At 36.0% G+C, this 14,141-nt stretch overlaps 1 protein-coding gene across 2 annotated transcripts in view; it reads right to left on the bottom strand.

The window, feature by feature from the left end:
• The window catches only part of LOC102896817 (S-adenosyl-L-methionine-dependent tRNA 4-demethylwyosine synthase), a 193,414-nt gene that overhangs the window by 60,969 nt on the left and 118,304 nt on the right, over positions 1-14,141 (bottom strand). For both annotated transcript variants that reach the window (XM_015594634.2, XM_015594635.2), the window contains exon 13: positions 7,382-7,517. In XM_015594634.2, the coding sequence (XP_015450120.1) occupies positions 7,382-7,517 (136 nt within the window). The remainder of the gene's footprint in view (positions 1-7,381; positions 7,518-14,141) is intronic.

Below are 14,141 nucleotides of genomic sequence, written 5' to 3'. Positions count from 1 at the left end.
GGAGGGAGACAACTGCTTTCAGATTCTGCCACTAGACAAAGTAATCCCTCCTCGATCACCAGTTGCTTCTTTATAAAATTCTACCACTTGTAGATTGCGCCTGTATTTTCCTTAACTGCGAATATTTAAATGAGAACATACAGGGATTTTGAATCACCACCATTGGAGATGTAGAAAAAAGGGAGATGTAGGTATTTGTAATTTAAAAAAATAAAGAAAGAAAGAAAATAAAGAGTCCAGCAGTGGAGGTTTTTGGATTATAGTCATGAGTAAGAATTAAAAGGACGAAACAAACCCAGGCCTTAAAAAATATACTTTAGAACCCATTAAGAGACAGGAAATTCTAATTTCCCTAAATTCTGATGAGGTCTGGTATTAAAGTTACCGTGGGTGGCACTACAGGTAGCTAACTCTTTGCACTAAGGAGCACATTTTAAAAATATTATAAACTAAGAAGATTAAATAAAATTTATCCCCAGGCTTTTAATATCAAGCAACAATTTCTCCAGGTTTCTTGAACCATAGTGGAACCTGAAAGTCAACCATTTAGTCATGGGTCAGGCAGGAAAAAGTAAAAATAAAAAAAGCAAAAGCTTTGTTTACTATGAACAAACACAGAACGAAAGTAACTTGCAATTTAACAGTACCCATTCCTAAGGATTTGTAAGATATTATTAGTATTCTCTGTATTCAATATGATTTCCTTTGTCCTTTTAGTTAATGAATATAGTAATTCTCAACTTCGATCTTTATGTGCAAAATTCTTCAAACTTGACTCTTCCTACTACATGGATTTTTTAGAATATTATCTTTATTCTGGTAAAGAAACCACCGTATTCAAAATGTAACTCCACTAAATGGAACCATCTAAAACATGAGCAAGAGGTAGATTTGTGGACTGGACTTCTCTACTTCCCTCTTAGAGATTATAAGAATTAAGTTCTGGAAAATAAGGTGGTCTCTAGCCTTCCTGCTATCCTTATCCTCAGTCACTACATCCTATTACCACCCAAAACAGGCAACCAGGAGTCCAAAAATAATCATTGCCTTTCCCTTGGAAAAAATGGGGAAGATGCACTTGAATTGTAATGGGTTCTAAAATATACAAATGGATTTACAACTGAAGGATTCTCCAGTGCTTCACTTCTACCGGATATTTTCAAAGTACATGAAGTCAAAATATGATAATTTTCCTTCATGAGTCAAGAACAGGAAAAAATAGAAACGCTCTTTACTGTTAATGTAAAATGAAGCCTTCCTTCAGTCATTGAACTTGGAGTTCCACAACATTTTGAGATGCAGTTCACAAGTTATGAGGAAGATGAGTGACATATAACCTTCAGGTTTTTAATATAGAGAGACAGGTTTTTTTGGGGGGGGCTAGGGTGGTTTTTGTTCTATTTTGTTTTAAAAACTCTGAAGCTATATGATATCACATCAGAAAAACTCTAAAACTGATAGAGACAAAGCTAATAAACTCTAAGGGTTACTCAAATTCTATTTACATTTACATTATTTTTAACATTTCTAACTTGTACAAGGTAAAACCCCCCCCCCCCCCCCGCCCCGACTATGTGGCTAAATGAAAGTACAAATGACTGAATATAAATAGTATTTATTTCAATCCAATATCTCAGACTATGAAGAAACTAATGACATAATTTTTTCATTCCTATGAAGGTGGCAAATGAATGTTTGCCACATATGCTAGCTTCTTATGGGCCATGTAAGAAGGGCGAGTTATCTTCACATTGCCATAAATCAAATAGAATACATAGTTTCCACGATCTCATTACCCTAATGCACTAATAAGGGTCTTCAAATGTCAATTTGAGAAAGTGCTTCCTTCTTTCTGGTTTCAATAAGCAAAAGAAATTGGCTTCTGACCACTCTTTAATTTCCCTTTCCTCTAAACTCTTTTCATAAATCAAACACAATGATTCTCATAAAAAGGTTCAATTCTAAGCTCCAAAATGGCAATATCTAAGCTAAAAATTTAAAAATAAATCTTGACATATATGGTCTTGAATGATTCCATTTGGAAAAAAAAAATTAAGGAGTATGAAATCTATGCAGTGGCAGGAAAAATTTGCCCACTGGTCTCTTAGTGATGGGGGATTGATAACTTCCTTAATATCTATTTGGGGCAGTAGATCTCAATCATTTTTAACCCCAAACAACTTTTGAGAAACATAAAAATTTTCCATCAATGTTACTTGAAATTTCAAAGTAAACAGCACTGAAAACAAATTGAAAGAGATGGTCGTTTTTTTTAAAATGTCTTTTGAAACCACCTGGGTCCTTTGGACTGTTCCGCCCCAATCCTTTGCCAGATGAAAATCCATCTATGCACACAGGACAAATAACTCTACCTCTCAAATAAGCCTTGTGAAGTGACCATAGTTCTAATTTGTTGTCCAGGACTATTACTAATTTTTTTTTTAATCTTAGTAAAAACACTGTGCTGAGTGAATGTAAATAATATTATTTATTTTAATAACATATCACAATAACTAAATCCTGGGACACTGATGAAACCATTATTCTAGAAATTAGAAATAAAACATATATCTGAGATATAAAAATATCAACTCTCCTTCTCTACCTACATGTTCAAATCAAGCAACTACGACCACCACCTAAACAAGCACCAAAGGCTTCGGTCTCCCTTCTCAGACGCCATTTGTTCTCTGTCCGTCTTACAAACATTATGCAATCTGCCTTCTATCTCCACCAAACCACTGAGATTACTTTAGTAATAAACATCAATAACTGTCTATGTCTAATATTTAGGTTTTCTCCCCAAATTAACTGATTTCTTCTTTTATCTTGATTATTTCCTTCTTCCTAATAGGCTTATTTTGCTGTTACCTGTCTAACATTTGAATTTAATGCTCAGTTCATCGATGGCAGATAGCTAGTCGCCTACCAATACCCATTGTCCCCTTCTTCCTTAAAAGCAGAATGCCTGAACTATGTAGAAACAACAGTATACTCAGCAAAAAGAATACATTTCCCAGCCTTCCTCAGCAAGCTGTGATTAAAAGACTAAGTTCTGGCCAATAAGATGTAAATGGAAGAGTTGTGAAAATCATCTTTAAAAAAATATGTGTCCTTATTGTACCCATCCTTGTGCTGCCTGCTCAAAACGAAGGCTGCAATGCCAACATAATGGCTGGAGCTCTAGCAAACATTTTGGACCATTAAGTAAACTTCAGAATGAAAGTCATATGTTGAATGTGAAGAGAAAGATAGGAACCCGTATCTCTGATGACATTGTGAAGGCGCTGAGTAGGAAAAAACATACTATCCCTCCCATATTTATTCTTACACTACTACCACATTTACTACCGGATATAGTATCTGAAGATAGTATCAGATCCCACAGGTTAAGTGCTCAGTCCCACAAGACTGTCCCCACTCCACTTCAGATGTCAATCGCAAGTCCAAGTTGTCACCTGTGCTTCCGACTGATCAGCTATAAATTGGAGGTTCCCATGATCTCCTTGGGTTCTGTTAATTTGCTAGAGTGGCTCACAGAACTCAGGAAAAGTTTACTTACTGTTTCCAGCTTATTATAAAAGGAAATGATAAAGGATACAGATTAACATCCAGAAGACAAAGATGTGTAGGGCAAGGCACATGGGAAGGAGCAAGGAACTTCCATGCTCGCTCCAAGCACCTCTGTGTGTGTGTTCGACAACTGGAAGCTCCCGGAATTCTGCACCTTTGGGATTTATAAGGTGGCTTACCATGTAGACATGATTGTTCATTAACTCAATTTCCATCCACTTTCCCCTTTCTAGAGAAGTAGGTGGGAGGAGAGAAGGGACTGAAAGTTTCAAGTGTCTCATTATGGCATGATCTTTCTGACGAATAGCGCCCATCTGAGAGCCTTCCAAGAGCACACCCAGACTCATAGCATTAAAACAAAAGATGTTCCCACTGCTCTTACCACTTAGGAACTTACAAGGTTTTTAGCTGCTCTGTGTCAGGAACCAGGGATGGAGGTCTATATATATATGTATTATCTATATTATATATTATATGTGTTATATACATAAAATATCATCTCACACTGAGTAAGTTGATAGACTAAGCTGCCTTTAACATGAAGGTCATAGAGAAGTTTTAATACCATGGAAAAATGTTATGACTAATGTTAATAATAATAAAAGCAGATAAAATTGAGTCATATGTAAAAAAGCAATCTCCTTTATCCCACCATCTCAAAGGATTAAACAGAAGTACTTCGAAATGTTAACAGTGGTTGTCTCAAGGTCCTTGAATTTTACGGGTAATTTCTTTCCTTGCTCCTTTATATTCCTCTTTATTTCCTCAAAACTTCTATAATCAACATGTAACATTTTTATAATCAAAGATAAGAAGGTCAAATAGTAAATGTTTGTTTTTTAATCTGAAAATTGTGAGCCACATGGATACATTGGTTATTTAAATATTAGATACAGAGCTATCTCATTAATGTACAGTAAGCCCTTCTTAAGAATGGCACATTACTCCAATAATGTCAGGTCAGAGCATGTTCACATCTGTAGAAAGAAGGCTAATGTTCAGTCTTGATATCTAAGAATGTATAATGCAGGGAATTATTCTCATCTTTTTTATTTTCGAATATGAGGTTTCAAGAATGTTAATGCTATTGCTTAAACATGGAAAAGGATTAATTATTTCAGTTTTCCTACTAGATCTTCAATTTGGCATAATGTGCCAGCAGAAACACATCTGACCATGCTGCTAATAAAAGTCTATTGCCAAAAGTAGGCAGTGGTATCTTGTACAAGATGGATTTCTCTTTTTTAAAAACAGGACTGTATGACAAGTAGCTGTTATGGATGGAAATTGAAGCTAACATATTTCTTGCTGTTTATCGAGACGGAATTGCTTTTTAGCCCCACATACTCAAGTACCAATATATTTCTCTCCTCATATTTGACAAGAAAAATTTTGACAAAGGATAAAGATCTGGAAATGTAAACATCATATTTGCCGAGAGTTAGGAAAAAAAAAAAAATGCTACCTTCCTCTGCATTTTTGAGTTGCACTAGCTTATAAATAGGCTGGAACTCTTGAGACAAATCAAAATTCCTTTTGATTTATAAAGTTCAAAAAATTCTCTTCAAATGGTTTTCCTTGCTCAGGTATACTAAAAAACTAAACAAGTAACAGAAGATAACAGTATGGGTGTTCTAATTGAAATATCTGAAATGGCACTTTTATTTTAAAGTTTTTATTTAAAAATGCATTATATCAGATTATTGTAATAATATGTTTGACCCAAGCTAATATAGTTGCAACATACAAGTTTTATTTTTGAGTGTTAAAAAATAGTAAAACAGATGTTACCTCATAGTATCTACTATACCAATAACACCAAATATTCAAAAGGAAATAACACAGCTTGAGCTAAAGAAAACTTTTTATTTAAAGAGCAGCTTCCTGCCACAAATCTTCTTTCTTAAATGATAACATAAACAATACAAGAAAGAGAAATATAAACTCTAATTGCTACAAAATGCTTAGAAAGTGCTTGCCCTAATCTGCAGGCAGATATTTTAAATAGCCCAAGGAAATTTTTTCAACTAGAGTTCACATGGACATAATAATGATGTCATATGTAAGAAGCTCTAAGGTTAGAAAATACTGTAGAACTTTAAATTGCTACATTACTATCAGTGAGTCAACCCAGAACACTTACGATTGAATTGGACATCTAAAGGTCTATAGCTTTAAGATAAGCAATCACTATGGAAAATTTACTCAAAAGAGAAAAAGCAAGCTATTAAGCCACTCTGCTAATGCCTACTTCTCATATTCCACACTGACTCAGAATATAGTAAAGATAACAGTCTCAGATGTATCTGACAGTGGCAGCTCCTGCTGTTTACTCCCATCTAAATCCATTCTAATTTTTATGTCATGTATCTCCTACCTGTTGTCTTAACAATTGAAGAGGATATAGCTGAAGGTAAAGTCCAGAGACAGAGATTTTAGGAACCCAAGAAGCACCAATACCTGCCAGCTTTAAAAAATAACCCAAAACAGATCAGAAACCAAAGTAATGCCTATTTTCCATTTCTTAAATAATATCAGCATTAATCGACAAAAAGGGCATTGATTTAACTTCTCAAGCATAAAACAGGGGCGGGGAGGAGATTTAATCAGCTAAAGAGTCAGAAAATGTATACAGTACATCTTACCACTACAAAAGTCTAGTGAGTTTCCATTCATTCTTTTTTTTTTTTTTTTTTAAATTATCAAATACCATAAAATGTGCTGTGCCAGACATCATGTGAAACTCATACATGAGTAAGAAATCCAGTTGGGGAAAGAGGCTAGGATAAAACAGAAGAAATAAGCATTTTATAGATATAAAACTTGAGAATGGAGAAAGGAGCAGCTAATTGCAACTAGAAAAGGCTTCATGGTAGAGACAGCAATGCAGCTGAGCCTCTGAAGGTTGCATTGAATTTCTACAAGTCAAGGAAATGGAAAGGACATTCTAGGCTTTAAAGAGGTAACCAAAGGCTCAGAAACTAAGCGCAGGGCACATCTGCAGAAATAGCAACATCAGCAGGGAAGTACAGCATTCCTGGGAATATCATGAACAATAACTCCAGAAATGTGCAGTGGGGCCAGAAGGTTAGGGATGCCAAAGTAACTGCTGGACAAAGGAGAGAACAGGAGTTTTTCTGAGTCAGTGACTCCCATAACTGGCTGCATAGTACATCATCTGGGATGTTAAAAATGCAGATTCTCAAATCCCACTAGAAATAGGAAATTGTAATTTTTTAAGCTCCTATAGTGATTCTCATTTTCAGTCAGATTTGGGAACAACGTGAAGAACTGCAGGGCAGAAGCAAAGAGAACTGAAAAGAGGAAATGGCTACAAGAGAAGAAGAGTAGAACAAACAGAAAATACCAACTATTGAGATGTGAGGAAAAGAAGAACCAGAAGCTGACTTTAAGTCTAAAAGAAATGGAAAGTAAGTATGCCATAAGAGAACGTGTAAGGAGGCGCAAATGTCTGTAGGAAAAGATATTAAATTTGGACATTCTGAGGATATGTGCTTTATCAGGTTGAAAATTTGGTTCTAGGAATTCAGGAAAATTAACTTCATACTTAAACATATATTACTTGTGAACACCTCTTCTAGAGTTGCTATGTACTACTACTACTCTCTGCCTAAATACGTGAAGGGCAAATATACATATGGCAGAGTGCTACAAACTTAAGAACTCAGTAAATATTTATTAAATAATGAAAGCTAAAGATTTTATTTAGTCTATTTTTTTTAAGAAAGGAAAATAACCTCTTTCCACTTCATTTATTTTTTTCTTTTAAAGATGTCATCATTCTTACCTTTGCTGCCAAGGCTTTTAAACTGTCGAGGAATCTTTGCCAGAAATCCTTGAAGAGTGGGCGGTCGATTTTCTTCAGGCTATCTTTGGTGCTAGCATCCACACTGACATATAGCTGGGTAACTGGTTTGAGGTTCCTTGGTAATTTAAAATTTAAACAACAACAACAACACAACAATAAAAAAATAAAATTATGCCTATGTCAGGCTTTTCATGATTTAAAACTTACAATCTGTAATAGATATGGTGATTAAACATTTCACTAAGTCTAGAGGCTTCTACTTCTCCCAGAAGACTGAAACAATGATTTAATAATGTGACAGAATGGGCTATCAGTTGATTATTTTAAAAAATGGCTAAATATCATCCCTAATAAACTGAAAACATTCAGTTACTTAAAATTGGTTCTTCTTCAAATACTAGGTTTTAGTGGAAAACAAACAAAACAAGATCTAGTTTTAGGTTTGGCACCATCAGCCCAGCACAATTAGAGGGGTCTGTCATACCTAAATTTCCCCATGCTGACACTTAAGATTTATATAGCTGAAATCACAAACCATGTGGTGGGGTGGGTGTTAATGGGCCACCTCCCATCATTGGTTCACTGATGGGAACAAGAAACCCCAAAAGCTCAAGCCACCTTGGAAGGGCACAAAGGGCACAAAGCCTCACCTATGCCTCTGAGAGCAGGAGTAGGTTTAAAGTCAAGCCTGTGTGGGCAAACAAAGACCTACCTATTCAGTGAGCTTTAAGCAATACAGAGCGAGAACAGCAGCAAGCAAGCACTTACAAAGGACCAAACTCCAAAAGGGAAATCTAAGTGGTAGATTCTTATTTTTCTTTGCCTTCTCAATCAGTTTCCATGAATACCACTCATTTTCCACTTCTCTCAAATTCACTGACTCATTTCATAATGTCAACCTTATCCACTAGATTTCTTGCCAGTTTTGTTTTAAGCACAGATTGTACTTTTTCCAAAGCCTCTCTATTCTCTCTTCAAATGGGTCTCATAATTCATTCTCTTCAATAAATTTAGAACTAGAAAGAAGAAAATTCCCCCTTAATAATTCTCTAACCAAATTTTTCCAATATTAATTTTCTATAACTATTCTGCAATTTGTACTTACCCCTAGAATGTTATTTATGCACTTTTTGTTTCAAAGTCTATGCAGTTTTTTAAAACAGATATAATTCACATGCCATAAAATGCACCATCGAAGTGGTTTATGTACTTTTTATATCTATCAATATCAGCTTTATCAATATTTGAGTGTAAGCCCCTTAAGTACAGGACCATATTTTTCTTTTTATCCAGCCATACAGACACTTAAAGCTACTTTTTAGTTGATATTGTTGACTTTGAGTGACATAACTTTTAAGGGCACATAGGCCAAACAAATGATTGTAATGATCTAGCTTCATGACATATGGAAAAATCCGAAGGGTCTAAACCTAAAGTTATTAAAAGTGAAGAAGCTCTGACCAAAGTTAGGAAAGAAGTGATTAAAATATTGGTAGACTCTCATTGCTTTAATCTCTCTCCAATACTGAGATACAAAGAGAATCCTTGAAAGCTCACTAATGTGTCACTACTGAGCAAAGAAAGGTCAGCAATAACGACAGCATACTGTGATGCTGCAGCATTTTGTCTTATCACCATTTTGCTGGGTGCCTCTTTAACAACAAACAAGTTAAGCTACCTTAACCAGACTTTATGTTTCACAAAGAATAAAAATAGAAAAGATTGTCTTAATGGATACTGCTGGCTTTCATCATCTGATGCTTATGGGGCTTTGTCATAAAGCTAGCTGCCTGATGCAAAATGGGAACTGGCCTGACCTTTTTACTATGCCTCCATAACGATTTAAGAACAGTAAATTCCAAAGGCAATAGTTATTTTACAAACCTCCATCACTTGCCAGAAAAGAAGCCCTGGACACTGACAGTACCAATAAGAAATTTTTGTTAATACTAAATGTCTGAGGTGCTATAATCAGAGAAGTTTATAGATCTCTTGCCAAGGAACAGAGAAAGAATGGAAAAGAAGAAAAGTCCCTAGGAATCAGGTGCATTCTTAAGGGGCTCAAAAGCAATAAAAGAAACTTAAGAGAAACTTTTTGAGCTCAGGGATCTTATCTGTGCTTGGTACTGACCTCTATTCCCCAGGACAGGTAATAAGGCTCCCAGCATGGTCATTTGTCTATTCCATACAGAGATAGCATCATTTTAGTTCTCCAAAAGCAAGAGAATGTTATATCCCAAAATCATCACAATAATTCCTGTGCTTGAGAATCTCATACTGCTGCTGAGCACAATTAAAGAGGACTATACCACGAAAGGGATATACAACCCTAAGCCCAATTCCCAGTGAAAATGCCCAATGAATCTCGATATGATTTTTGTGATGACCCTTCATCCTGCTAATTTTAAAACTCTGAGCTAAGAATAATCATATCTAGAAATGCATTGTAATTTGGACATAAAAATCCCTCTCCCTTTTCCTTTCTGTAGGCCTACTATTCTCTACAGAAAGGAAAAAAGGGAGATTTATTTTGTAAGAAATCAAGTGGATTAAATAGTAAATTCGAAGCTTCTATTGGACAAAAAAGTAACCAAGTGGCCCAAACTTCCGATACTATTAAAACCAGAATCTCTAGGGAGGACTGGGCAAGATGGCATAGACAGTATAGGCTTTTGTATGTCTTCTCTTGTGACAAGGCCAGAGTTGTGACAGAACCACGAAGCAAAGAGCAAGCAGAGTTGCCTGGGGTCTGGATTAAGAGAAGCCCTACAACTAGGGAGAGAAATAAGAAATCACTCTACAATGGAAGGAGGTAGGAGGGGCGGAGATGCAAGGCTGCCCAGTCCCAAGCGTCTGAATGAGACAGAGGCTGTGGCAGCTGCAGCTGGCAGGTGCAGACGTTCCTCTTAAAGAGGTTGCAACTGGACTTTCACAGTGATGGACTTACTTGCTCTGAGCACTATCGCTGGGTTGGCTGCTTCAAGGGTGCCAGGGATTTACAAGGGAATACTGAGTTGTTGGAACAAGAATCAGAAGCAAATCTATCTCCTGGGCAGAAGTCAATAATACTGTAATAAATATGTAAGGAGGCAAAGGATTACTAGATTGATTGGCGTGATCACTTTGTGAGTTATATAGATTTCTAATCACTATGCTATACAACTGAAACTAATATATTATTGTATGCCAGCTATAATTGAAAAAAAAATCACTGAATTGTACACTGTAAATATGAGCAACTAATTGTCTATTTTATTTCAATAAAGCTGTAAAAAATGCAAAAACAAACAAACAACACGGAATCTCTAAGACAATCTGGGCTGTCATATAAGGCCAAATAATTTAGAAAGAGAATGAAGGAGAAGGAGAAAACTATTTACCATTTATTATATGTGCTGAGTGTATTGGGCTATGTAATTTACTCTTCTTGTTCAGTTCACTGAATCCTCATAATAAAACAATAAGGTAGTTACTACTTATGTCCATTTTAGAGAAGATGAAACTGAGGTTCAAAGAAGTAGCTTGTTCAAGTATACACAAAGAATATGTGGATAATCTCACATTTAATAATCTCAACAACATGATTTGAGCTAAAAAATGACTCCAGAGCCAGTTCTCCTAGCCCTGTGTCACAATGCCTCCATCAAAAGTGTAGTTAGCAAGCAGTGCACTCTGGGCCTCGTCATAGAAACCCAAGAACAGTATTTCAAGCCTCACAGCAGTATTTCTCTAAGTGTGGTCATGACCATCTGTGTCGAAGCACATAGAAATGCAAGTTCTTGCGCCTCTCCAAGACTGAATCAGCCTCCAGGAACGGGGCTTTGGAAAGTGTATCATTATATTAGTTTTAAGAACTTCTCAACATTGATGAAAGAAACTGAAAACATGAATAGATGTTCACAAATCAGAAAAATTAATATTATTAAAATGTCCATTACCCAAAGCCATCTATAGATTCAACGAAATCTCAATTCCAATGGCACTTTTTACAGAAATAGAAAAAAAAATCTTAAAATTCATATGGAACCACAAAAGGTCCCGAATAGTCAAAGCAATCCTGAGAAAAAACAAAGATAGAAGCATCACAATTCCTGATTTCGAACTATACTGCAAAGCTACAGCAATCAAAACAGTATGGTACTGGCATAAAAACAAACACATATGCCAATGGAACAGACTCAAGAATCCAAAAAAATAAACCCACGCATACATGGTCAATTAATATTCTGACAAGGGAATCAAGAATTCTCAATGTGTAAATGATAGTCTCTTCCATAAATGACGCTGGTGTTGCAGAAATATTGCAAAAATCAGACCAGCGAGAAAGCAAGCACCAACTCGGAGAGTTGGAGAACTCAGGTTTATTATGCTGGCAGTCCCAGAGGAGCTAGCGCTCTAAAGATCTGGGCCCCGAGCTCAGGGGAAACTTTGCTTTTATAGGACTTAGTTGGTGTGGGCTGATTGGTTAATTTGTCCTGAGACGGTTACAGAGCGCGGGAGTTGCTATGAGTTGCAGGCAGTTACATTCGTTATTTAGACAGAACAAGCAATAGGGAAGATGAGTCTTTAGTTAATTTCGAGGTCACCCTGCCCTATGACCTATGCAGCAAGCGTATCTACAGAAGCAGAACAAAGAGCTGATTAAAGTTAGCCTTTTGAGTGAAAATTCCTCTTCACTGGGACAACCTGATATTCACATACAAAAAGTGAAATTGGACCTTTATATTACATCAGTCACAAAAACTTATTCCAAATGAATTAAAAACTTAAATATAAGACCCGAACTGTAAAACTCCCAGAAGAAAACATAGGGAAAGTTCCTTAACATTTTGGTCTTGGCAACAATTTTTTGGATATGACTCCAAAGGTGCAAGCAACAAAAGCAAAAATAAATAAGTGGAACTATATCAAACTAAAAGCTTCTACACAGCACAATAAATGATCAACAAAATGAAAACCTATGGAATGGGAAAAAACGTTTGCAAATTAATATCTAAAATATGTAAGAAACTTGTACAACTCAAAGGCAAAATAATAATAATAATAATAACAAATAATCCAATTTTAAAATGGGCAAAAGACCTGAATATACGTTTTTCCAAAGAAGATACACAAATGGCCACAGGTACACAAAAAGATGTTCCACGTCATTAATCATCAGGGAAATACAAATCAAAATCGCAATGAGATATAACCTCACTCCTGGCAGAATGGCTATTATCAAAAAGATAAGTACTAACGAGGATGTAGAGAAAAACGAATCCTTGTGCACTGCTGGTAGGAATGTAAACTGGTACCATTACTATGGAAGACGGTATGGAAGGTCCTCAAAAAAAATTAAAAATAGAACTATCACATGATTCAGCAATCCCACTTCTGGGTATGTATGTATGTATGTATGTATGTATGTATGTATGTATGTATGTATGTGTGTGTGTGTGTGTGTGTACCCGAAAAAAATGAAATCAGTGCCTTGAAGAGATATGTGCACCCCAATGTTCATTATTCACAATAGCCAAGACATGGAAAAAACAAGTGTCTGTCTATAGATGAATGAATAAAGAAAATATGGTACATGTATACAGTGAAATATTATTCAGCCATGAGAAAGAAGTAAATCCTGCCATTTGCAACAACATGGATGAACCTGGAAGACATTATGCTAAGTAAGATAAGCCAGGCACAGAAAGACAAATACTAAATGAACTCACTTATATATGGAAATCTAAAAAAGGGACAGTTTCTATCAGCTGTTTTTTTACCCACTATATATGGGCCATACTCTATTTCATGACTTTTTAAAAATAAAAACTGCACATTTTAAATAATATTATGTGACAACTCTATAAATCATATAACTCTCAACTCGATTTTCCCCCTGCTTGTTGCTGAACTAATTTGGTAAATTCTGTATTTTTGTTGCTTCTAGCCACTAAGTTAACTTAGTGGTCAGGTAATGACTGGACAGAGATATCCTGAAATGCCTATCCTGAAATGCCTGAAAAGCAATAAGTCTCCCAGCCTTTGTTGAGGGATATGCCTTCAATGCCCAGGCAGGCAGTTGACAACTCCGACTTAGTTTTCACTGTCTGCTTTCTCAAGACATCAATATCAGGCAGAGATAACAGTATAAAGCCTTTCCAAGTCCTCTCTGGCCTGCCCACAGCCCTGCCCAGGTGTTTAGTCTTCTAGGTTCCTAGGAACATGCTGGAGTGTTTCAAAGTTCCCTATGGACATCTCATTCCCCAGTTTTTCCTTTTACATTTTTTGGTTAAGTCTTATTTGCCAAAGCTGTTACTACTGCCTCAGGCAGCTGTGAAGTTACACAATTGCTGATAATTATTTGTGAGAAACACCAAGAGAAAAGCTGTTTCACTGGACAAACTCTAAGTCATTTCAAATAAAGACAACCACTGTTGAGTGAGGGGTTCTAGAGAATTGTCACATAAACCATATAACCATATAATGACGTTTCCTGGAATGGAACTTTGAAGGAGTTCCAACTCTGTCTTGCCCATTCCACTAGCTACCAGGCTGCTGCTTTTTACCATAACAGTAGGCTATTCGTTTTTAAGGCTACTGCAGAGCTGGAGAAGTTGGAATGGAATAGCAACGCTTACTGTTCTCATTAAAATTCAGCCATTTTTCTAGAATAAACGCTCCTCAGATTGTTGTGTACCTAAGTTAAGAAAAAGTTGATTCTGACAATTTTTGCCACTGTTCTCATAGTTTTTATAAA

Source organism: Pteropus alecto, unplaced genomic scaffold, assembly GCF_000325575.1.
Source record: "Pteropus alecto unplaced genomic scaffold, ASM32557v1 scaffold68, whole genome shotgun sequence".
In the NCBI taxonomy this organism is placed as follows: Eukaryota; Metazoa; Chordata; class Mammalia; order Chiroptera; family Pteropodidae; genus Pteropus; species Pteropus alecto.
This window is presented reverse-complemented; position numbering and strand designations above follow the sequence as displayed.